Here is a 26,498-nt window from a genome sequence, read left to right as displayed (position 1 = left end):
CACTGACTCATGTATGGTAGAAAAGCTGAGCCTGGAGGAGCAACCTAGCATTAGCCTGGGCAAGACGCTGGGACCGACATCTCTGCTGAGCAGGAGCCTCTGCGGCTGCAGAAGAATTGGAGGCCGCAGAGGTCAAGACTTAAGACTTCCCCTGTGCAGTGGGAGAAACTTGATGCTAACAGTGGGAGTGGTCACCAACCACATCAGCTGACCCAGCAACTCTGCAGTTACAGCAGATTGCCAGCGGGGGGATGGGGGAACCGACATTAACCCTCACTGGTCCTGAAAGCAAAAAAGCTACATTTAAAACAGAGTGGAACCAGAGCTTCCATGAATCCAAAAATGGATCGTGACATTATGTAAATGTTTAAGAATCTTTTTCGGAATGTCGATCCAGTCTGATTGACACTCAGGATCAGGAGGCAAAATTTGCCTTTTTTGGTTCATGCATTATTTTATTTCACCTTCTTCTAGGAGTTTTGGAAATAGCAAATCTGTAAAATATTTATCCATTCCTCTTCCATCCCTTGGATGAACATGATGTAACTGTCATGATCCAGGCCGGGTTTTGTTTCCTGTCTCTTTTTCCCGGTCTGATTATGTCAATGTTAACTTTTCTCTGCCTCGTTCTGGCTTCAGGCTGGCTATTTCTCTCCACTGCATCCTGCAGGCAGTGTCAGTTATAGTTTCTGCCTACGGCGTGTGTAGCTAACTCTGCTTGCCCTGATTTGTCCTGCTGCTTATGCTGACCATACCCCTGTCTATTTGTCCCCTCTTCCCGTCCCAACTCTGTTTTCCCCTTCTCGTGTTTTGACTCCCTGGTATTGAACTTGGCTTGGATCCTGACCTGCTGTTTGTCTCTTGTTTTTGTCATATCTGCTCTTGACCAATATTGACCCATTTGGCTTGCTTCTGACTCTGTGCTTGCTTATTCCTTTGGTACTGCGCTACAGACTAATATCGACCTGGCTTGTTATACTATTCTGCTGCCACCTGGTGGTAGCTTTGCTGCTGCGCTGCAGGTCTGCTCCTGCTATGTGCAGTCCTCCCTCCTCTCTATTGCCATCTAGTGGAGCTGCATCTACCTGCATAGCAGCAGCGTGACAGTAACTAAATATCAAACTTTCTAATAAAATTGAACCATATTGATGGATGAGGACTGATCTGTGCCCTGGAAAATGTTATTTGGAGGGAAAGTTTCTTTTAATATTTCCTATATATAAAAAATACATAACACAGTACAGAGAATAACATGAGATGGGTAATGGGAATAATCAGTAAAATACAGATTAGTGGCTGCACTTTGTTCCTTTTTGTTTGTATGGGTCAGGTCAGTGCCCCCTGTGGTTCCTACTGTGCCAACTATTGTGCAATGATACTTTTTTAAGTTTTAAAGGCTTCTTCAGGCCAAACATTTTACCAGTGAAATCAAGAGAGAAGCTTCCCACCAGCAGAAAAACCGAGCTCAGGAGCAAGTCAGTGACAATGCTGCTTTTCTTTCTGGTTTTTCTTTTTTCATCATTTTGCCAATCAACAGAATTAGCCTACAACTGCACAGCATGCGAAGAAAGACACTGTCCACCAATGATAACGCCCTGCCCTGGAAGGCAAGCCATAGATCCATGTGGGTGCTGTCTACATTGTGCCAAGCAAGAAGGAGAGATCTGTGGAGGTCCAGACTGGGAATATGGTTATTGTGAGAATCGCTATAAATGTGCAGCGATCAATACCACTGGACTGGTAGAAATCCCGAACATAGGAGTCTGCAAAGGTAAAATTATTATTATGGAGTATTAAACAAGTAACCAGAACGTATACAAAAGGGAGTAGATGTCTATGAGGCATCTAGGGGCACCCTCTCCTTTGCCCTTTTCTACAGCTATAGTAAACTGTAAAGCGCTGTGGAATATGTTGGCGCTATATAAATAAAGATTATTATTATTAGCTATAGTAGGGAATTATAAGAACAGAAAGAAGTGACGCGCTAGCGAACAATGGCAAATTTTGGCCGCGTAACTGGTTACGCCCCAATCCAAACACATTTACCATTTTATTGTACTTTGGCAGGTGGAAAAGATGTCAGAGGGGTGGTTGCATTAAAAGATATTCAGACACCTGAGACTGCAGGGAGTAGACCAAAATCCAGGACTGTCTGCTGTATCTGGGGTGATTAGGGACTACTTATGAGTTGATTGATTCACGGGACTGCCTCAGAGTTATATTTCTATTACATTTTTTATGGGTTAAACAGAGAAAAAATATCAATCACACCATTTTCTTACACCATTTCCCGATCCCCGTAAATAACCTGATCCCTGTATTGTGCGAGGGGTTACAATTACAGGGACACCAAATATGTCCGTGTTATCTGCTGATTTGTGATGTTTATTATTTAAAAAAACACATAAAACATGTCATTGTTCTTGTATTTATTATTTTTTAGTAATTTTATAGGAATTAAAATAATCTTTTATTCTCCATCTAGAAAGCAGAGGCATAAACATACACTGCTATGTACAGATGTATCAGTATAATCTGCCTGTAGAGTCAGAGCCTGCAATACAGATTAAGTATACAAAATTCTCCCAGTCATATAACTAGAGCCTGTGACTTAATTACTTTAGGTCCTGTCAGTAATGTTGAAGGTTGTAGGTTCAAGACCTGTGGAGACTCACAAAGGAAGAGAAAATTAAATTTCTGTAATTGCTTTTTATCATTTCTAGTAGTTTTATAGGAACAAAAAAATCTGACTTTTTCTTCATCTTAGTATACAAGTACAAGGAAATACATTGCTATTTTCAAAGTACATGTATAATCTGCTTCTGGGTTCACAGCCTGCAATATATTTCAAGATTACCAAATTCTCCTATATTTATAATTATGGGTTGTTGTTCAGAGATAGAGCTGCTGCCTGAGAATATGGAGATATGAGTTTGAGTCCCTGAGTCCTGATCACAGGAGAAGAAGTGAATAGTATAATATAATTAAATTTATGTCAGTGCAGAGAGATGTGGCCACATACCCACAGAGTAGAAGCTACAGAGCAATGAAGACGTCTGAGAGCGGTGAGTATTTGAAGCCAGGACAAAGCTCTGATGTTCCAGAACAGTCCCTCTGAATCTGGGATGGTTGGGAGCTATAGTATATCTACCTTGTGTCTTGTTGCTGTGCTCAGTCTTGTTATCGTGTATGACGTGTAATATGAAGCTTTCTTCCACAACCTCACCTTTTATGCAGAGTTTGTCTGTTCATTAACCCCACCACAACTGTTTCTGTTTCAGTTAATTACACATGAAATTGACAGTCAATATCACCTGTCTGGTATAATTGGTTAGTTATACTCCTGACTATAATCCTACAAAGTACCCCATTTTGAGTAAGTGTGCAGAAAAGATTGATGCTGTTTTGAAGGCAAAGGGCGGTCACTAGAGTTGAGCGAAACAGGTGGATCAGATTAAAAAATCGCCGACTTTCGCCAAAGTCGGGTTTCGCCGATCGAAACCCGACCCTAGCGTGAGGTCGGCCATGAGGTCGCCGATCAGTGTGCCAAAGTCGCATTTCAAATGATACTTTCAGCGCCTTTTCTCACCCAACGATGGAGGGCGCACACTGTGGGCAACGCGATAACATGTGCAGCGGCCAGCACCATCTTAGAGAAGGGCATTGAAGTGATTGGCTGGCTTTGTGTGGCGTCACAGTGGGTATAAAAAGGCTGTGAACGCCGACCGCCATCTTACTTCTGCCGATCTTACAATAGGGAGAGGTGCTGCTGCTGATTCTGAACAGGGAGAGCGTTAGGCAGGGAAGAAGAAAAAAAAACTGCTTCTGCTGATAGCGCTTTTCACTGTACAGTTAGTGTGCAGAGAAAGGGGAGGATTTTTGTTGTGTGGAGCAGCGCTGGTGGTGATTAGGCTGCCTTTTATGGCTACCTGCTAGCTGCATTGCTGTGTGCACACTGCTGTTCAAACTGCTTTTTTCAAAGCACTCCAACTTTTATTATTTTGTCCTGGTGAGTTACTGAGCATTCATTTTTTTCACACACCGTCTAGCGGTGTACGCTCCTCACACACTACCGTGTACCGGCTGATATCACGGACAAATAGAAGCTGAGTGTGACTCTGGAAGAAAAAGCAGAGGAGTTTGTCCGTTTTTCCAGACCTACACCTTAGAGCTGTGTCCGTTTTTCAAACAGTTCGTATATCTGCTGTTTGATTACAGTCAAAACTAGACAGAGACAGCGTGTGTCAGTCCGTGTACAAATACATGGAGCTTGACAATTTTCCTTACACACATCGTATAGAGCTGTCCGATTCTCCAACAGTATTGTATATCTGCCGTTCGCATTACAGTCACTTTTATACCTAGTCAGCGTGTGTGTGTGTGACACTCCGTAAATACATATACGGAGATTGTTAGTTGAACAAAAATCATATTCAGCTGTACACTTCTGATACAGTTCCATATATCTGCTTGTTGGATGATGGTCCAATACATTCTGTGAGAGCGTCTGTGACTACCATAATATATACGTTAATTAAATTTTTTTAATACACCTTACACAGCTGGACGCTCCTCATACAGTATCATCTCTCTACTGGCATTTTTGTTACATTTTCCCAAACATGAGGAAGTATGGTGGAAGAGGCCACGGACGTGGGCAGGGGGGCGCAGCTGGTACTGATTGTGGTGGTGCAACGGCTGGTTCTGGCAAAAGCACAATAGCAGCTAAGGCAGGAGGTGTTGAGCCTGCGTCATCGTCTGGCCCAAGAAGGCCTGTAAGGTTGCCTTTTCTTGGAGTAGGAAAACCGCTTTTAAAGCCAGAGCATCAGGAACAGGTTTTGGCGTACATTGCCGAAACAGCCACCAGCTCTATTGTCTCCTCTTTTGAACTGTCAAAACCTGCAAGCACGGAGTCGTCAGTGCAGGGTTCTGGTAATTAAAAACCCCTTTCCTTGTGTCCTTCACCCCCACCAAAAGTTAAGGATGCGGCAGCCCACACTTCAGATTACTCTATTGAGCTCTTTTCACATACCATGCCTGGGTTATCCAGTCAAATCCTGAATTCCCCAGTCCAAGATGAATCTGACATGGAGTGCACTGATGCACAGCCACTGCTAGATGATTCTGCTGGTATATTGACCCACAGCACTACATTGCCCTCGCAGTCTATTGAGCCAGAATCTGACCCTGATGAAACCCAGGTGCCCCTTCCCGCATACTATACCACCTTACATGGTGACACAGAGGAAGGTAAAGAGGAAGGTGCAGATGACTTTGAAGAGGAGGTGATGGATGACCCAGTTCTGGACCCGGATTGGCATCCATTGGGGGAGGAGGGTGGCACTGGCAATAGTTCAGATAAGGAGAAGGATCCGCAGCAGGCATTGACATCGCAGCAGCGGTTATCTAGCAGGCCCGTAGCGGTCCTAAAATGTGGAACAAAAACTAAAAGAGTTGCAGGACAGCTTGACCAGACGGTCAACTTAGCACAGCGTGCAAGGCCAGAAAATGTTTACCATAGTAGGAAGAGTGCAGTGTGGCACTTCTTTGTCCAAAATCCTACTGATGAGGCAAAGGTTACCTGTAAGAAGTGCGGAAGGACCTTTAGCCGAGGTAAACAACTCAGAAATTTGAATACCAGTTGCATGCTTAGACATTTAATCAACATGCACGTGCAAGCGTGGACGGACTACAAAACCTCAGGTAGCACATGTGCACCTGCTCCGACTGATGGTAGCCAACAACGCTCCATTGCTACCCCCACTGTAAGACCACCGCAACCATTAAGCACACCACCAGCACAAAATGTGGAGGTGTTGTTGCAAGGCAAAAGCACTCAGGGAATCACAATGGTTTTACAACACAACACTGAATCTAGCCCATCACCACCAATACCATCACCAACCTCCTCTCACTCCATTCGGTCCACCGCTACTTCCCCCATATGCAGCTCTCCAGTCCAGCTCACCCTACCAGACACTCTGAGTAGGACAAGAAAGTACTCATCCTCTCATCCGCGTACACTGTGTTTGAACACCTACATTGCCAAACTAATCTCATTAGAGATGATGCCCTACCATTTGGTAGAAAGCGAAGCTTTCCGCGACCTTATGGCCTATGCTGTCCCACGCTATGACCTACCCAGTCGGCACTTCTTTTCTCGAAAAGCCATCCCTGCCCTCCACCGGCATGTGAAAGACCGCATTGTCCATGCACTAAAACAGTGAGTGGAAAGGTGTACCTCACAACGGATGCATGGACCAGTAGGCATGGCCAGGGCCATTACGTGTCCATCACTGCGCACTGGGATAATGTGGTGGATGCAGGCTCCACTGGGGACAGCGGCGGTGGAGCAGTGCTGCCTAGCCCACGGTATAGGAAACAGTTGGCTGTAGGCTTTCACTCCTCCTCCTCCTCATCTATCAGCGAAAGCTCGTCCACAGAGCACAGTCGCATGAGCACTACATCCGCAGCTGGCAGTGTTGCACACGAGGTGTCCCACTATCGAACAGCTAGTGATAAGCGTCAGCAGGCTGTGTTAAAGATGATGTCTTTGGGCGACAACAGACACACCGCGGAGGTACTGGCCGACTACTTGCAGTGACAAACAGAGTTATGGCTGGGCAGTCTACATCTTGAGGCAGGCAAGGTAGTCAGTGATAATGGCCGTAATTTTGTGGCAGCCATAGCCCGTGCAAAATTCACACAAATACCTTGCCTGGCTGACACTTTGAACCTGGTGGTGCAGTGCTTCCTTAATAATTATCCGGAGTTAACATCCCTGCTCCACAAGGTGCGAAGTCTGTGCTCGCACATCCGTCGCTCGGCCGTACACTCCAGTCGTATGCAGAAGCTACAGCAATTGCTCCACCTCCCCAAGCACCGCCTAATCATAGACGTTGCAACAAGGTGGAACTCCATCCTGCACATGGTTGAGAGGCTGTGCGAGCAGAGGCAGGCTGTAATGCATTTGTGGGAAGATACATGGGCAGGCAGTTTGAGGGAAGACATGGCATTGTCGAGTGTGCAGTGGTCAAAGCTGAAAGACCTCTGTAAAGTCCTTCAGTGTTTTAAGGAATGCACACGGCTGGTAAGCGCAGACGACGCCATCATAATCATGAGCATCCCACTTATGTGTTTGCTCATGCAAAGTTTGACGCACATTAAGGATCAGGCGTCTACAGCGGAGGAGGAGGAGGGAAGCCTTGATGACAGTCAGCCATTGTCTGTTCAGGGAACTGTCCTGGACAAGGTGGAGGAAGAAGAGGAAGAGGAGGAGGATGAGGATGAGGGGGATGATTATTTTGGGCAGGAGGATGTTTCTCAGGGGGCAAGAGAAAATGTTGGCTTTCCAAGGTCAGGGACAGTGTTTGTGCATGACTATAGGGATGTGGATTTGCCAGAAACTGCTCCTCCACCCACCACAGGCAGTGCATTATTGACACCTGGAACATTGGCCCACATGTGTAATTATGCCTTGCGGATCCTAAAAAGGGACCCCCGCATTGCCAAAATGATGAGGGATGACGACTACTGGCTGGCCAGCATCCTCGATCCACGCTACAAAGGCAAATTACACAACATCATGCCACAGGAGAACCTAGAGATAATATTGGCAAACAAACAAGCAACTCTGGTAAACCGTTTGTTTGAGGCTTTCCCAGCACACAGCAGCGGTACTGGTTCTCCCACAAGCCATAGTGGGCACAATGGAAAGGTGTTCGTGGTGCACACAGCAGAAGTGGCGTTGGAGACAAGAGTTTAATGACCATGTTGTGGAATGATTTCTCAAGTACCGCTCACACGACTGCTAATACTGCATCGATTAAAAGTGACAGGAGGCAGCAATTGTCAACTATGGTTACAAACTACTTTTCCTTTTCTATGTTCTCCTTCACAGGTCATTCCCCTTTGACTATTGGGCCTCTAAACTGGACGCCTGGCCTGAATTGGCACAATATGCCTTACAGGAGCTCGTTTGCCCTGCTGCTAGTGTGTTATCTGAAAAGGACCAGTCTGTCGACCCAAAATGTTGATGATCTAACCTTCATTAAAATGGACCATGCATGGGTTTCAAAGGATTTTGTCCCACCTTCCCCTGATGACACATAGGTTACCAGAAAAGTGCCTCGGTTTTTTTCCTCCTCTTCCTCGGACTTGCCCAATTACGCTCTTTGCAGCAGCTGAATGTCCAGCCAACACATCTACATATGCCAAGTTTTAAACCTCCCTAACTGGGCTGCCCACCCCTCCCCCAATGGCTGGGATCAAGACCTGGCGCACCCGGGCAAGTGCCGTTACTCTGAACAGGTGGATGGGCCCACTGATGGCCGACGGCAATGGCACAGGGCCCCTCATAGTACAATACAGTGTCTCAGATGGTGGGAGGGCCCACTCGCCGTCAGACACACCAGCGTACTATGAGGGGCCCTGTGCCAGTATCGTCGAACATGATTGTGACCCCCCTGCTTGGTCATGGCCACAGCACTTGCAAGTTGCAATACTTACCTCTCCCTGCTCCACCGCTGTGTAGTCAGGGCAGTTAAATTCTTCACAGGGACGGCCACTAGAAATTTGGTGTATTGATCAATGATGGTTAAGATATAGCTATTAGAGTTGAGCAACTTTAGTCAGATCGGGTTTCATGAAACAAAATTTGTTTCAGATGAAACTGGTTCGACTAGGGCAAAAAAAGTCGGAGTTTCGTCCGAAACCCGACCCCAATGCAAGTCAATGGGAAATAAAAGTCGGCATTGAGCGGATGACATTCATCCACTCAATGCCGACTTTTATTCCCCATTGACTTGCATTGGGTCGGGTTTCGGACGAAACTCTAACTTTTTTTTGCCCTAGTCGGACCAGTTTCATCTGAAATAAATTTTGTTTTATGAAACCCGATCCGACTAAAGTCGCTCAACTCTAATAGCTATGGCCTGTCCTGCTGGCCTCTACCTTCAGATGATCAATGGCTACCATTTGAAATGGACGTCAGCTTACAAGCGGATGCAGTGGTGGTTTATGATCACCTTTCACAGTTGTGATAGTCACAGACGTGTGACATTCCTGCCACCATTTTTCAATGTCTCCTCTCATGCCAATCCAATAGAATCGCCTACGGCCTGTGGCTTCTGTCTTTTGCACTCCAAAATGACCAGACACATCATGATAGGCAGTGAGAACCATGGGTACATCTCTCCCTGTGATTACAATTTGATGGTGATGAGTAACGGTGATGTGATCCACGCTGCTGCGATAAAGCAATTCTTTCTTCACATAGAATCTTTTTTGCTTTCTCCACAGACACAGTAATTGAGGGTCTGCATCGTCTCTGCAACATCTACCGGGAGGTTTTCCCACGATGAGTAATTCCAAAATTTCTGCTAACACTCGACTTTGCGTCTATACTTTTATCCATGTAGTTTCCAGTAGCGGAGATTCTTGAATGGCTTACTGAGATTGAAATATATACGAAGATTTAAAAGTACCACAACACTGTATACTGGTGTACGCTATGAATACCTTTCCCTTTTTCAACTTTTTTAATTATGGTGTAATACATGAGCCTGTGAGTATCTGTGTCTGACTCCGGAAGTATAGACGGAAATTTAACCCTAGACTGGACACACCTGGTATGTGCTGATACAGTACCTTGTTTCAAAAATTTGTATTAAGGTATCATCTGTAGGATAACCAACTGTGGGGGGGGACCCTCTTCTTGCTGCAGACAAACATGAGACTGAGACAGAGTTTGCATTGAACAGGTCCATTTTTAGTGCCCATTAGAGTTGAGCTAATAGAACCGCACATGTTCGAATTTCGAACATTTTTATCGAACATTAGCGGTTTTTGTGCGGTTCGATCGATTTCAAACTGATTGTGCGGTCCGATACTGTTCGAAATCGTGTTCGAAATCGTGTTCGAAATGGCTGTTGTGTTCGAAATGGCTGTTGCGTCGCACTTTCAGTTTCGCCGCCACGCCCGACATTGTGTCACTGCGAATAGAACCAATCATCATGAAGCGAGGGAAGGGTGCCACGGCCATGTTCATTCCTGGCATTACACTGATTGGCTCAGAGCGGCGCATCATCGGTCGCGTCAGCGCTCGCGTCCTCGATCACGTCATCGCCCGTATAAAAGACTCAAGAACGCGTTCGCCGGACGCTGTTTTGTGGGAGCTCAGATAGTAGTAGGTGGTTGGAGAGTTAGAGCAAGCAAAGCAGTCAGTTTCGCAGGCAAGTGGCAGTTAGTAGTCGGTGCAGTGTAGGTAGGGCTAGCTGATCCAGTAGGGCAAGTGCTGTTCTGTAGACTGGTCTAGTGTAGGGAGATCTGTGAATACAGTGATTTTTACATAGGGCCAGTTTATAGTTCAGCTGCACTACTGTGAGAAGCTTAGCTCTCATCAACTACTGTGCTGAACTATTGTCCCCCTTGTTTCTCGAAGCACTAAAGTCCTTTAAGGCCGAACCCAAAAGCTCTTTTTAGAGCTACAGACCCAAAAGTCCTCTTCAGGGCTAATTTATTGTGTGCACAGGCACTTAGTGCGTAGCTGGCAGCTGCAGTTCTGACACAAAATGGTCAGAAGGATCCATAGTGCTGCTCTTGCCCGCGGTGCAAATGCGGGTGCAGCGCAGAGTCCAATGCTGCCGTCCAGCAGCGTTAGTCGTGCAGCTGGGGGACGAACTCTCAGTTCGCTTGTGCGTGGCCGTCAGCGTATTAGTCTGGCTGACACCCGCACACAAGAGTCCGTCTTGAAATGGATGACAGCCACACCATCCTCCCAGTCTGTAGCTTCGCAGTCTGCTGCCTCGTCTTAGTCTGCTGTATCACAAGAACACCCCTCTGCAGTGGCGCCCCCTGTTTCTGTGGTACGAGTAACAGACTCCGTGGAGCTGTTTTCCCACACAGTTCCTACATCTCGTCTGCACAACCCATTACCCAGCAGTTTGGGTGCAGATGATGATGGTGATCTGCTGAGTGATGCCCAAACCTGGGATTTATTTGAGGAGGTGGCGCAAGTTGTCGCAGGGCCTGCAGCAGAATCCTCACTGCTCAGACCACTCATCATGGACACTGATGATGAGGACGACACATATGCTGCATCACAGGGCCCCATAAGTGCTCATTCGCCTGTAGTACGTTCGGATGAGTCACTTGAATCTGCTGCGGCTGATGATGACGAGGTTTTGGACCCAACATGGCGTGAAGCCACGGTGTCCCCAAATCAAACCTCTGATGAGGAGGGGCGTGGAGCAGAGGAGACTCTAGCTTCTCTACAGCAGGCTAGTAGTGATCCTCCCATAGACACTACGCCAACAGCAGCACTATTGCCTGTGAGTCCCCGCAGTGAACCCCGAGCTGCATCTTATGGGCGCAACAAATCCTCTTTGGCGTGGGATTTCTTTAGGCTGGCCGACGGGAGTACTGATGTCATATGTAAGCTATGCGGTAATCGCTATAGTCTTGGCACAAACCGCTCGAATCTGACATCAAGTGTCCTGACCCGGCATTTGCAACACAAACACGTTATTGTGTGGCAAAGCCATCTGGAAAAATGCGGACACACGGTGCCAGCAGCTACCACCTCTACCTCACAGAGACGCGCTATTGGCACTGGTACATCTGTGCCAAGCGCTGCTGTTGGTGCTGCTGGAAATGTGGGCCCGTCCGTCGGTCAGCAGAGTGTGAGACGCAAGCGTGTGCGTGACACTGGCTCCACAGTGTCTGCTGGCAGCATCTTGTCAGACACGACATCACAGGAAACCCTGCAGACCTCTGTTTCCGAAATGTGGGCACGCATGTCTCCCTGGCCAAATAGCAACCCTAAGGCCCAGAGTCTGACGTTTGCAATCACTAAGCTGCTGGCTAGTGAAATGCTGCCCTTCAGACTGGTGGAGATGGAGGATTTCTAAGGAGTCTTTTCCCTGGCTTGCCCACGCTACCAACTTCCAAGCAGGCATTTATTTTCGAAAACTGCAATGCCAGCGCTCCACAGGTACATAGTGGCCAACATAACAAATGCCCTGCGGAACTCGGTGTGTAAGAAGGTCCACCTTACCACCGATACGTGGACCAGCAAGAACGGGCAGAGGAGATACATCACACTGACGGCACACTGGGTGAACTTAGTGTCACACAGTGCCGAATGTGCTGGTGGTGAACCACTTCCAGTTTTGAAAGCCCCAAGACTGGCTGGCCAGACAGCAGTGCACAGCACCTCCACTGCAGAGTCCTCTCCTTTCTCCTCTACAGGCAGCGGCATGCGCAGGCAGGCCATCCTGCATATGCGCTGCTTAGGAGACAGCTTGCACACCGGTGACGAGCTGTGGGCGGCAATATCAGAGGACTTTGAAAATTGGCTCACGCCAAATGATATTGAGCCTGGGAAGGTTGTGTCAGATAACGGCACAAACCTTTTGGCAGCTTTTCAGAGGGGTGGGCTGACTCATGTGCCCTGCATGGCACATGTGCTAAATCTGGTTGTGCAGAGGTTCTTGAGGAACTATCCGGGTCTGCATGTGCTGCTGGATAAAGTGCGTAAGCTGTGTGCACATTTCAGGCGCTCGCCCACATTCTGTGCTCGTCTGGCTGCACTGCAGCGTTCACTGGGGCTGCCTGTCACTCGCTTACTGTGCGATGTTCCCACCCGGTGGAACTCCACCCTGCACATGCTGCAGCATCTGTGCCAGCAGAGACAGGCTGTAGTGCAGTATGTGGTGGGGCAACGCAGTGCAGACACTGGCAATTTCAGCCCTTCGGAGTGGGCACAAATGAAGGACCTGTTTGCGGTGCTCAGCGGCTTTGACACCGCCACTTATATGTTTAGTGCCGATGATGCACTGGTCAGCATCACAGTGCCTGTCCTTCATTTGCTCGAGCACCTACTCCGAAACCTGAGATTTCAGGTGCAGTCACTGCTACCTTCCGATGGGGAGGAGGAGGAGGAGGCTGCACTTACACAGGTGCAGAGTGCACGAGAGCCCATCATACACTGGAGCATCATCCATGAGGCCCATCATGTACTGGAGCAATGTAAATAGGGCAGATCAGACACTGGAGCAGCATCTAAGGGGGCACGGTGGCTCAGTGGTTAGCGTTGCAGCGCTGGAGTCCTGGGTTCGAATCCTACCAAGGACAAGATCTGCAAGGAGTTTGTATGTTCTCCCTGTGTTTGCGTGGGTTTCCTCCGGGTACTCCGGTTTCCTCCCACATTCTAAAGACATACTAATATAGGGAATTTAGATTGTGAGCCCCATCGGGGACAGTGATGATGATGTGTGCAAACTGTAAAGCGCTGCGGAATATGTTAGCGCTATATGAAAATAAAGATTATGAAAAATAAAGATTATAAGGGGCCCATTATACACTGGAGCATTACAAATGGGGCCCAAATTTTGTTTAAATGCAGATTGCACATTTTCTGTTAGTACAATAAACCTCATTTGAATCCAGAAATATAACTGAGTCCATCAGTTATTAGATATGTGAAACTGAAATAGCTGTTGCAAAAACCAAAATTGGTATAAAGAAAAAAGGTTAACATTAATAGGGGTGCCCAAACTTTAACATATGACTGTACCTATATTCCTGTGCCGTATCGGTGCATCATGAATTGTGGTATGTGTTAAAGGGGCACACTGACACTCTTTGGCCCAGGGCACACGAAAACCTGGAGCCAGCCCAACCTCCCCACAACATTAGACAAATAACTCCCAGTTTTCAATGCATAACTATTATTAGGAAGTTGTCACGGGGGCTTAGTTCAACTAAGGCTGAAATACCCGGGGCCCCTGTGGTGTCCCTTTACTAGGGGAAACCCTGTCTGACCCTCAACCCAGGGTTTTTGCTGAAGGTGCAAATGCCTGAGCCTCCGACCTTTCCTTATCTCCTGCTCAGCCCTGCACTTAACCCTCCACCCTCCACCCAGTGAGAAGTCACCACCAAAGCTCCCACACAAATAATGACAGACAGGGAGAACTTAAACTGCACTGCGCCGCACACACACAGGAATAAACAGTAATGTGAACAGGGCACAACTAAACACAAATATGGGAAGGAGAAAGGATAACGACGGATCATACGACACCAGATATGAATCTCTCTCTCTTGAACACCTCCACTCCAGACCGGAACCACTTGGTATGAAACACAAGCTATAATCGGCGACGCCCATATGCCAGTATGACTATTTAAAGACCGTGGGCGTGACTAACCATCCAACCTGGTCTCCAGCAGTATTAACCCCCGAGAGCCTGAAGATCAGGCCGGCGCCACTGAGGCTATAGTGGCTGGAGGTGGAACTACCTCTGCCTGCCGGATGCTGTGGTGTGAACAGCGTCCGACATGACAGTACCCCGTCTTCTACGAGGGACCCCAGGGCCCTCAAGACTCATAGGACCCGGCTTGTCCGGATGACGACGGTGAAAAGAACTGACCAGCTGATCCGCATGTATGTCTGAGGCTGGAACCCAAGACCTCTCCTCTGGACCATACCCCCGCCAGTGCACCAAATACTGAAGAGTACGGCGTACTACTCGAGAGTCCACTACCTTGGCGACCTCGAACTCTAACTCGCCATCCACCATGACTGGAGGTGGCATCGGCGTCGTGTCCACCAAGCCTACCACCTTTTTCAATAAAGCCCTGTGAAACACGTTGTGTATCTTGTACACCGCGGGAAGTTCCAACCGATAAGCTACTGGGTTAATGATGGCAGAAATCCTAAAAGGCCCAATAAACCTTGGACCCAGTTTTAAAGAAGGGATTTTGAGTTTTATGTTCTTAGTAGCTAACCACACCCATTCACCCACACACAGGTCCGGACCTGGCATGCGTCTACTGTCAGCCACCCGTTTGTACCTGGCACTCATGCTCAACAAACGCTGTTTCACCCGCCTCCAGACTGATGACAATTGGGCTCCTAGCTGATCCTCCTCCGGGACACCCCCGGAGTCACCCTGATGTAAGGTACAAAACTGAGGATGTTGACCGTACACACAAAAGAATGGAGACTCTCCTGATGACTCTTGGCGGTGATTATTTAATGCGAATTCGGCCAGAGGAAGGAAAGTAGACCACTCCTCCTGGTTGTCGGACACAAAGCATCGTAAATACTGTTCTAGATTTTGGTTCATGCGCTCAGTTTGTCCATTAGACTGTGGATGAAACGCCGATGAATGTGACAACTTGATCCCCAACCTTGAGCAAAAAGCTTTCCAAAACCTCGCCACAAATTGCGTACCCCTATCAGATACTATGTCAGACGGTACTCCGTGGAGTCTGACCACCTCCTTCACAAATACCTGAGCCAACGTCTTAGCATTGGGCAAAGAGGACAACGCCACAAAATGCGCCATCTTAGAAAAACGGTCAACCACCACCAGGATGACCGTGTTCCCTGCCGAGGCTGGCAAGTCAGTGATAAAATCCATGGAGATTTCTGTCCATGGCCTATTGGGTACCCCCAGAGGCTGTAGCGTGCCAGCAGGACGGGTTCGGGGTGACTTAGCCCTAGCGCACGTGATGCAAGCTGCCACGTACGAGACCACGTCCTGCCGGATTTTGGGCCACCAGAAACGACGCGATACCAGCTCTAAGGTGCCCTTCACCCCTGGGTGACCAGCCAGTACCGAATCGTGGTGTTCCTTCAACACCTTAGGCCGAAGATGCAGGGGTACAAATGATTTGTTGGCGGGAAGTGCTGGTGGTACCTCCTCTTGGGCCTCGGCAATCTCCGCCTCTACCTCAGTCGTGAGAGCCGAGACCACTACCCCTTTCTGGAGGATGGGTACCGGCTCTTCCCGAGGTTCTCCCCCCGGAAAACACCTAGACAAAGCATCCGCCTTGGTGTTTTTAGCCCCGGGACGGTACGTCACAAGAAAATTGAAACGAGTAAAAAACAATGCCCAGCGAGCCTGCCTAGGAGACAGACGCTTGGCCGACTCCAGGTAGAGCAGATTCTTATGGTCGGTGATAACTGTGACCTGGTGAGCCGCCCCCTCCAAGAAGTGTCGCCATTCCTCAAAAGCCAGTTTGATGGCCAACAACTCCCTGTTGCCGATATCATAATTCCGTTCGGCCGGCGACAACTTCTTGGAGAAGTAGGCGCATGGATGCATCTCGCTCAAGGACGAGCCTTGAGACAGTACTGCCCCCACTCCCACCTCCGACGCATCAACCTCTACCACAAAAGGTTTAGACACGTCTGGTTGCACCAGAATGGGGGCTGAAGCAAAACTATTCTTCAGACGCTCAAATGCACGTATAGCCACCTCAGGCCAGTTCGCCAGATCGGCACCCTTTTTTGTCATGTCCGTGAGCGGTTTGGCGACAGTCGAAAAGTGTTTTATAAATTTCCTATAATAATTCGCAAACCCAAGGAACCGCTGGAGTGCTTTCAGACTCTCCGGCCTCTCCCATTGCAACACCGCTTGCACCTTAGCGGTGTCCATTTTAAAACCAGCTGCGGACACAATATATCCCAAAAAGGGCAACTCCTGGACAAAAAATAAACATTTTTCCAGCTTAGCATAGAGCTTATTCTCACGGAGCAGCTGTAACACCTGCCTGACATGCTCTAAATGAGTGTCCCGATCGCTAGAATAAATGAGGATATCATCCAGGTATACAATCACAAATCTCCCCAGGACATGAGCAAAGACATCATTAATAAAATGTTGGAAAACGGCAGGCGCGGTGGTCAACCCAAACGGCATAACCAGACTCTCAAAATGACCCTCAGGAGTGTTAAACGCCGTCTTCCACTCATCCCCCTGACGGACCCTTATGAGGTTATACGCCCCCCTGAGGTCCAGCTTGGAAAACCATTTTGCCCCCGCTACCTGGTTGAACAAATCCGGGATCAACGGCATTGGGTAGGGATCACGGATAGTAATCTGGTTTAACTCTCGGAAATCCAGACACGGGCGTAACCCCCCATCTTTCTTCTTAATGAAGAAAAACCCCGCGGCTACAGGCGAGGATGAAGGCCGGATGTGACCTTTGCTCAGACTCTCCGCGATGTAGTCTTTCAGAGCTTGTCTCTCAGGACCAGAAATATTAAACATCCTGGCCTTAGGTAATTTGGCCCCGGGTTTTAACCTAATAGCACAGTCATAGGCTCTATGTGGAGGCAGTTCTGAGCAACTCTTCTCAGAGAAAACATCCGCGAAATCCTGCAATGCCTCCGGCAGGCTGGGCGTCACGGCGGACACACATGTGGCCAAGCAATTGTCTTGGCAGAAACCACTCCATTGTACTATGTCCTGAGTTTTCCAATCAATTACCGGGTTGTGCCTGGACAGCCATGGAAAACCCAGGACCATTTGAGCTGGGAGATTACGGAGGACCCTACATGTAACCGACTCAGAATGTAGGACCCCAATGTGGAGTTTCACCTCTGCCACAAACTCAGTAATCTCCCCTTGAGGGAGGGGAACAGCATTAATGGTAACCACCTGTATGGGGTGAGGAAGTCTTTCAATCTTAAACCCGGCGGTGTGTGCAAACTCCTCATCTATGAGATTGGTGGCGGAACCGCTATCCACAAACACTGATATAGGTAGCTCTCTGCCGGCGACAATAACCTTGGCAGGGAGCATACATTGAGATACCATCATGGAGGATATGCATACGCTCAGTTGGGTCTCCTCCATACCCTCTGAGCTTAACAGTTTTCCGCCGGTGTGACCCTCTTAGGTAGTACCGGGCAAACGTTAACATAATGACCTCCTTTACCACAGTAGAAACATGCTCCGGACTTCCGGACTCCCGGAGCGCGAGGCTGAACCTGTGCCACGCCAGCAATCTGCATAGGTTCATGGGACTCATCTACTTCAACCACACCTGCACCTCTGTTTTCCCCCAGAGGTAGCGTCTCCTGTGCCCCCTGACGAAAACGGCGATCAATACGTATCACCAAACTCATGGCAGACTCCAATGATGCCGGAGTCTCATACATCAGGAGGGCTTGTTTCACCCTCCCTGATACCCCATGAATAAACTGGCTCCGCAGTGCTGGGTCATTCCACTGTGTGTCTACAGCCCAGCGGCGAAATTCCGAACAATAGTCTTCTGCCAAGCGCTCCCCCTGGCGGAGGGCGCGGATTTTAGATTCCGCTAGAGCCAGTCGGTCAGGGTCATCGTAAATGAGCCCGAGGGCAGAAAAAACATTATCGACCGAATGAAATGTAGCAGAGTCAGGTGGTAAGGAAAATGCCCATGCTTGGGGGTCACCACTCAGTAATGACAACACCAGCCCTACTCGCTGGGCCTCATTACCTGAGGATATTGGCCGCATGCGGAAGTATAATTTGCAGGCCTCCCGAAATATGACAAATTTGCTGCGAACGCCTGAAAATCGTTCTGGCAGCGGAAACTTCGGCTCTGCACCGATACCTGCAGATGTCGTTTGCACCTTTGCTACTACCAGGCCCTGCTGCTGAACTGCCCCATTCAACTCGGAGACCTGTATGGACAGCGCCGCCAACTGGCGGGTTATGGAATCTAATGGATCCATGGACTCCTGAAAAAATGTGGGCCGATTATAATGTCACGGGGGCTTAGTTCAACTAAGGCTGAAATACCCGGGGCCCCTGTGGTGTCCCTTTACTAGGGGAAACCCTGTCTGACCCTCAACCCAGGGTTTTTGCTGAAGGTGCAAATGCCTGAGCCTCCGACCTTTCCTTATCTCCTGCTCAGCCCTGCACTTAACCCTCCACCCTCCACCCAGTGAGAAGTCACCACCAAAGCTCCCACACAAATAATGACAGACAGGGAGAACTTAAACTGCACTGCGCCGCACACACACAGGAATAAACAGTAATGTGAACAGGGCACAACTAAACACAAATATGGGAAGGAGAAAGGATAACGACGGATCATACGACACCAGATATGAATCTCTCTCTCTTGAACACCTCCACTCCAGACCGGAACCACTTGGTATGAAACACAAGCTATAATCGGCGACGCCCATATGCCAGTATGACTATTTAAAGACCGTGGGCGTGACTAACCATCCAACCTGGTCTCCAGCAGGATTAACCCCCGAGAGCCTGAAGATCAGGCCGGCGCCACTGAGGCTATAGTGGCTGGAGGTGGAACTACCTCTGCCTGCCGGATGCTGTGGTGTGAACAGCGTCCGACATGACAGAAGTAAATTAACGTTGACAAGCTTCAGTTATAAGAATTGATGTTTTTGCCATTGAAATGGGCACTGTAGGTGTGTTTACTGTCCTCCACTCCCTGCCGACTTTGCCTCTCCATTGTCTTGCATTGGGTTTCGTGTTTCAGTCGGCCTCCGACTTTTCCCTATAGTCGGCCAATTTTGTTCGACCCGACTTTTGCGAAAGTCGGGTTTCATGAAACCCGGCTCGACCCGAAAAAAGGCAAAGCCGCTCATCTCTAGCGGTCACCAAATATTGATCTGACTTAGATTTCTCTTTGGTTCATTCATTTTGCATTTTGTTAATTGATAAAAAATAAACTATTCACACTTCTATTTTTGACAGCATTCTTGCTTTGCAGTAGTTTTTTCCGCCTGCCTAAAACTTTTGCACAGCACTGTATATGTGCAATATACGTCCAAATAATTTCTTCTTATTTTTCTCTGCTACAGATATGCCTGGTTACACAAGAGCATTAGCTTACTTTGAAGATGATGATGAGAACTGTCCGGAGCAGTCTGGTTGTTATAAAGTCATGGGGATGTGTGACTGTATCAAAAAGCGTACATGCATACCAGACTTCAGCATGTCCAGTTACAACCCGCTATATTGTGATCCCAGATACGATACACGTAAGTTTATTAAGGTGGTCCCATCAACAATTTTTATCTCCCGAATAATTTATATGACTGTGTATCCCTTTAAAATATAAACCAGTCAATCCTTTTTATGAATCAAAAGTTCTGCTTCAGCACTGAGAAGTCGTGTTTCGAAGCTCAGTCTGGAAGTGAATTGTTGTGTGATGATGCACTTACAGCTTCTTAGCCTCAGGCTGTATTTCCTAACTAGCAGCTCCCTCCACCGGCTGACTGACAGGTCAGTGACCAATGTACCAGAGCAAATGACCTGTCAATCAGCCAGAGGGAAGGTGCTACTTGATTGGAAATACAGCATGAGTCTGAGAAGCTGTAAGTGCATCACCAGGCTCGTTTTCCTGCAGTGGCTTCGTCATCAATTTTGCTGCCTTTCAAGTATAGCGAGCAGGACACTTCCTATCCTAGCGGAAGCCACTTCCTTTCCTAGCGGAAGTCACCTGGAGAATGAAAATGTCAGTCCTTTTGACTGCTTCAAGGTTTCCGAAGCCAAAAGTGGTTAAAAAATAGTGACACAAGATGGAACTGGTGCACAGCAATGTCTTTTTGACATGATTATGCATTATGTTCATTTTACAGGGCACTTTGGTGGCTTTTTTTACTAGGATACCAGGCTGAATCCTCCTGAAAATGACGCTGCGTGGACATACCTTCAAGGATGTATTCATAAGGAGCGTTTTGTCGTGGATTTTAAAGCTGATCAGCGTCAAAAGACACTAGGTGTCTATACCCTTGTCAACAGCATATATGAGACACTATATTTGCATCTGTCCATTACTTAGTAGTGTGAGCCTGGTTCTCAATTATTACTTGCTCAGTTTTTTTCCGATCCCTGTTGATCAACAGTTAAAATATATTGTACTTCTGTGCGTTCATTGCTGCACAAGATGTCAGTTTGGATTTTGTCTTTCATGGGCTTAATAGGGGACATTCAGGTTTTCATTTATACAGTATATTTTTGTAAATATTGTTTTATATCTTTTCATGGGACACCACTGAAGATCTGTGACTTTGATATAATGTAAAGTAGCCAGTGTGCAGCTTGTATAACAGTGTACATTTGGAGTGCTGTTGTGAACACTCTTGACCTGACTTCTGAGTTTGGGCTCCCTCTGGTGGTTGCTGCGGGTAGTGGAAATGGTCGGGTTGACAGAAGTCAATCACCTGAAGAAGATGAATGGAGGTCAGGTATTACAGACTGGGAAGATTTAAGTGAGCAAGCTTCCCTCAGTTGTTGTTGGTGATTTGGTTTTCTTCCTGTGCATTTTGAAGTCCGATTGTCCTCTGCTTGGTCCTGCATCGTTCAGATAAATTATTTGTTTGCTGGTATCTTTTTGCATTTGATCCAGTTTTTGCCTTTCTCTGCTTTCTGCTTTGCTGTGTGGATTCAGCATTGTTCTCTGCTGGGACCGGTGATAGACCCCGTTCCATATGCCACAGCTTATGTCAGTCTGTTTAGTATTGCTAGTCCCCTGTTATATCAGTATCTTTGCTTTGCTTCCAGTTCACACCAGAATGCTGATCTAATGGGGGAGAGGTGTGTGGCCTCAGTATTTTTGCATATCAGACGTGTTGGATTTTTTAGGGTTTTTGTGTAATTGCAGACAGTATCTTTCCTATCTCATTCTATCTAGACAGTTTGGGCCCCATCATTTGCTTACTCTATTTTCTGCCTGTGTTTGTGCCTCATCTTGTCTCACCGGCAATATATGTTTGGGGGCTACCTATTCCTTTGGGGTTCTACTCCGGGGAAGTTTAGCTTTCCCCGTTGTTGCTTTAGGCTTAGTTAACTCTTTGGCTGTGTCGAGGCGTCTAGGGCATCGTAGGTACGTCCCACGGCTAATTCTAGTTGTGTTGTTAGGTTTAGGGGTCTGCAATACGCTAAGTTACCAACCTTTCTGGTTGCCTAGCTTATTTTCCGGCTATCCTCCTCGGTGACCTAATCATAACCGAGTGCCCTCTAATTAACTCATACACAGCTATTAATGTTGAAACCTTTAGCAACAAAAGTGAGTACACCCCTAAGTGAAAATGGCCAAATTGTGCAAAATTAGCCATTTTCCCTCCCTGACGTCATGTGACTCATTAGAGTTACAAGGTGTCAGGTGTGAATGGGGAGCAGGGGTGGTAGATTTGGTGTTATCGCTCTCACACTCACTCATACTGGTCACTGAAGTTCATCATGGTGCCTCATGATAAAGAACTCTCTGAGGGTCTGAAGAAAAGAATTGTTGCTCTATATAAAGATGACCGAGGCTATAAAAAGATTGCCAACACCCTTACACTAAGCTGCAGCACGGTGGCCAAGACCATACAGCGGTGTAACAAGACAAGTTCCACTCAGAACTGGCCTCCCCTTGGTCAACCACAGAAGTTGAGTGCACGTGCTCCGCATCATATCCAGATGTATGAGTGCTGCCAGCATTGCTGCAGAGGATAAAGAGGTGGACTAACGACATGGTTTACTGGAACCATGCCATATGGTCTGATGAGACTAAGATAAACTTATTTGGATCAGATGGTGTCAAACATGTATAGAACTCAGGAGATAGTTCTTCCATCCTTCCTCCCTAATCCCACGAACAATAAGGAAAGGAAATTACACACGCTAGACGTTAGGAGATGTATCCTAGAGTACCTGACAGTTACCGACCCCTGGAAAAAAGATAATGCCTTATTTATTTCCTACCAGGGCACTAGAAAGAGCCTTAGGGCTTCATCAAAAAGTTCGCTAGCGAGATGGATTAGGGAGGCCATTTCTTTAGCATACACCTCAAAAGGCAAACCGGCCCCTGGCAAGCTGAGGGCGCATTCCACCAGGGCCATGGCAACTTCGTGGGCAGAGAGATCGGAGGTCTCAATCGACCAAATATGTAAGGCAGCTACTTGGTCCTCTCCGAGCACCTTTTATAACCATTATAGACTAGACCTGGGTGCTTCCTCAGACCTCTCCTTTGGTGTCAGGGTTCTGCAGGCTGTAGTCCCTCCCTAAAGTAATTATTACTCTCTGTAATTCTCTCAGGTGGTGCTGTCATGGACGACTGAATAAAGTCGTAGTTACTCACCGGTTAACGGTATTTTTCGGAGTCCATGACAGCACCCGTACATTCCCTCCCTTTAGTTTAATTTGGGGGTGCACTTCTTCCTCTTATATGTACACGGGTAATTGATAGTCGTGTAGAGTATTGTATATAAATTATGCTATTAACCATTACGGTCCTCTTGTGCTCTGTAAACCATCTGATGTGTGGGAGAGGTGCCGCCCTTATGTATCTGTAGGATTTCCTGTTCCTGGAGGGCGGATCCCCTCTCTCAGGTGGTGCTGTTATGGACTCCGAAAAATACCGTTAACCAGTGAGTAACTACGACTTTCACTTAGGGGTATACTCACTTTTGTTGCCAGTGCTTTTGGCATTAATGGCTGTGTTGAGTTATTTAGAAGGCACAACCACATTCACACTGTTACACAAGCTGTACACTGACTACTGTACATTGTATCAGTGTCATATTTTCAGTGTTGTCCCGTGGAAAGATATAATAAAATATTTACAAAAATGTCAGGGGTGTACTCACTTTTGAGATATACTGCATATAAATACAGCAGATGGAATAAGTATTGTACACGTCCCAAATTTTCAAAGTAAATGTATTTCTAAAGGTGCTATTGACATGAAATTCTCCCTAGATGTCGGTAACAACCCATGTAATCCAAATAGGCAAAAAAAAATCAAACCATGTCCATAAATTATGTGTAATAATGAGAAACGATGCAGAGGAAAAGTATTGAACACATGAAGAAAGAGGTTGCATTATTACACACAGAGGCCATATAATCCAAAAACTCTAATACATGATTTGTTAAAAATTTCAAAAATAAGCAAGGCCCCCGGGTGATGAGAATGCATGGCTGTTCTTGTGTGATTCCTCTGCTCCTAAAAGAATAGGAGGATAGAACCAATTTTTAGATATGTGTGTCATTTCCTCTCTTTCTTTTTTTTTTTAGCCGATTATGATCATTTGTTCGAATATCGCTGCACCCGCTATGGCTGTAACCTTGTGGACGACGAGTGTAAATGTGAAAGTAGCGGATGTGACCGTACGTTTGAATACGAGGATAAAAAGAGTTGCCACAAAGTGATAAGTATGATTTTACTTCTCTACCTGATGTAAAGAATTTTACAAAGTATGTGTCTATATTACCCAACGACGGGTGGTCACGTAAGGAGGATGCTTCTGTACCTTCTCATGCCGGTATACATCCCAGAGACAACTCTGGTGGCTCTCTAATCGTTCAATGGGGCAATTGTCGACAGTATCTATCAGGTCAAAATTTTCACTCCCCAATCTGCAAAACATGATGGAGATTGGGTTGGTCACTATGGGCAGTATCTATAATTTTGGTTATTATAAGACCAACTATGAATTTCTGAAAAGTTAGGGGGTTAGTTAGGATATAATTACATCTGTTCTGTTACAGGAGAGCGGCTGTGTGCCAATGTGACCTGTCCTGAAGAAGAGCCACTGAAGTGTCCACGTCATTCTGTGGCTACAAAACCCCATACTCCTTATGGGCAGTGCTGTCCGACTATACCCAGTGAGTGCACGTGCAACTTCAAATTATGCAACTACAAGTGCCCGGACGGAAAAAGAAAAGTGATGGTTTGGGAATCAGATGGTATCCCTGGAAGGTGCTGCGATAAATTTCTGTGCCTGATATAAACTGAGAAAAGGGACACATGTTGGGCTCCTCCTTTGCCGCTCCAGAAATATAAGGAGAGCGAAGAATTAGAATACGACAAATGCTGATATAATGGAATGTTTTAGCATTGTACAAGCCAGTACCATACTTAATTTTTGGCATTCATACAAGGCCATTTGTGTGTCCTCTAACCCCAGCACTCACTGGAACGTAGGGTAATCCGCATGCTAGACCCTTGGGTCACACATCATGACCGCCCTTTGTGATCACCTCATAGCTTTCAGATATATTCAATGATCTGTAAGGTTTTCTGCATGTCAATAAAACATTAATAATTGTATGATACAAACTTCTGCATCTTTCAAATATAGTTTAGGTTTCAATTTCTTACTTATTCCCCTGGAAGCTGTCAATGAGTAGAAACATTAACAGTAGAGATGAGCGAATCTTTTCTAAATTCAAACTTATCAGTTTGGTGAAAGTTGATGAAAAATTGGATTTGCAGTGAACTGCTTCTCTGCAAATGGCAAGCACAGCAGAGTAAAGATGAGTGGATAGATCAGCGGAGAATCGACTTCGCAGTACCAAGCAAGTTCAAATACTTTGCCCACAAATACTGTACATTTTTTCAGTATTTTACGGCTTTTCCCTCTGTTTCTATGGCTAAGTTGTGAGATGTGACATCCTTTCACTATCCAGATCCATTGCAAAATGGCTGCTGCATTCCCTGCCTCTGCTTTCATACATTTTTGTATAAAATTGTACACAGTATTCTAAATGTGGCCACACTAGTAACTTGTATAGAGGCAAAATTTTGATTTTATTTGCATTAGTACCATTCACTAAAGTTGACTTTATTGCTCACCTAAACAATGAGTCACAATGAGATGAGCGGATTGATCAGAGGAGGATCAACTTCATAGCACCCAGAAAGTTCAAATACTTTGTGATCAAATACTGTACAGTTTCTTCAGAGTTTTAATACTTTTTCACCCTATTCATTTGGTTAAGTTGTGAGGTGTGATGTCATCTCATTGTCCAGATTCATCGCAAAATAGGGCTGCTGCATTCCCTGCCTCTGTTTTTATACAGCTTTTTGTAAAATTTTACACAGTATAAGTGATTTGTATAGAGGCAAAACTATGTGCTTGTCATGAGCATTTATGCCTCTTTTAATGCATCCCATGATTGTATTTGGTTTGGCAGTAGCTGCCTGGTACTGACCACTAAAGATAAATTTATTGCCCACGTAAAAATCCGCTGTTTCAGTCACAATTTTACTCAAGGTTTTACCATTTAGTACATAATTATAAAGTTTATTTCCTCTGCCCAAATGTATGACCTTAAATTTACCTACATTAAACTTCAATGGCTTTGTCTCAGTCCAATCTCTCCACCTTACCTAAATCTCTCCATAATATTAATTTATCCTACTCTTTGTTGATTGCCTTGCTTACCTTCATCTGCAAATATAATACTATACATTATATGATTAAATATTATGACAATGTTTATATAAAAAAATTAAATTTTGTGATACACTCCCTTTAACCCCCTTCACGACATGTTCCTCCATTTGATGTGGACTCCGGTGCTGAGTCCACATCTTTCCCGACACATGTCAGCTGTTTTGAACAGCTCACATGTGCCTCTAACAGCCGCGGGTGGAATCGCAATCCACTCGTGGCTGATAGCCCATTAAATGCTGCTGTTAAAAGCTGACAGTGGCATTTAATGTGATCGCAGCGGAAGCGCGTCGCTAATCCCACCCATCGGTGACCCTGTCACATGATCGCGGGTCACCAATGGGTCGGCATGACAACCAGTTCATTGCTGGATTGTTATGAGCGCCGCCCGGTGGTTGGTGCTCCTAGCCTGTGTGTAGCAGAAATGCACACTTGCTATCTGATCATCGCCTGTATGTAGCAGAGGTGATTGGGTTATCGCAGCTTCTAGTCTCCAATGGAGACTATTGATGCATAC

The 26,498-nt window shown here is 46.6% G+C and overlaps 1 protein-coding gene across 1 annotated transcript; it reads left to right on the top strand.

The window, feature by feature from the left end:
• The first annotated feature begins 1,407 nt into the window (after positions 1 to 1,407).
• Positions 1,408 to 24,864, top strand: LOC141097988 (cysteine-rich motor neuron 1 protein-like). Its single transcript, XM_073585563.1, has 4 exons — positions 1,408 to 1,771; positions 19,616 to 19,795; positions 23,820 to 23,957; positions 24,294 to 24,864. Exons 1-4 carry the CDS (start codon positions 1,486 to 1,488, stop codon positions 24,533 to 24,535), a joined length of 846 nt encoding a protein of 281 aa, XP_073441664.1. The 5' UTR covers positions 1,408 to 1,485; the 3' UTR covers positions 24,536 to 24,864.
• Positions 24,865 to 26,498: the final 1,634 nt, after the last annotated feature.

The sequence above is a fragment of the Dendrobates tinctorius genome, unplaced genomic scaffold, assembly GCF_039654945.1.
Source record: "Dendrobates tinctorius isolate UK_male_01 unplaced genomic scaffold, ASM3965494v1 ptg000086l, whole genome shotgun sequence".
Classification (NCBI taxonomy): Eukaryota; Metazoa; Chordata; class Amphibia; order Anura; family Dendrobatidae; genus Dendrobates; species Dendrobates tinctorius.
This window is presented reverse-complemented; position numbering and strand designations above follow the sequence as displayed.

What these genes read in the sequence shown, in the direction of transcription:
- LOC141097988 (XM_073585563.1), top strand. Translation starts at nt 1,486, where the DNA reads ATGCTGCTTTTCTTTCTGGTTTTTCTTTTTTCATCATTTTGCCAATCA. An exon ending in GAACATAGGAGTCTGCAAAG is followed by an intron (nt 1,772 to 19,615) that starts GTAAAATTATTA and finishes TCTCTGCTACAG; the next exon opens with ATATGCCTGGTTACACAAGA. An exon ending in GAGTTGCCACAAAGTGATAA is followed by an intron (nt 23,958 to 24,293) that starts GTATGATTTTAC and finishes GTTCTGTTACAG; the next exon opens with GAGAGCGGCTGTGTGCCAAT.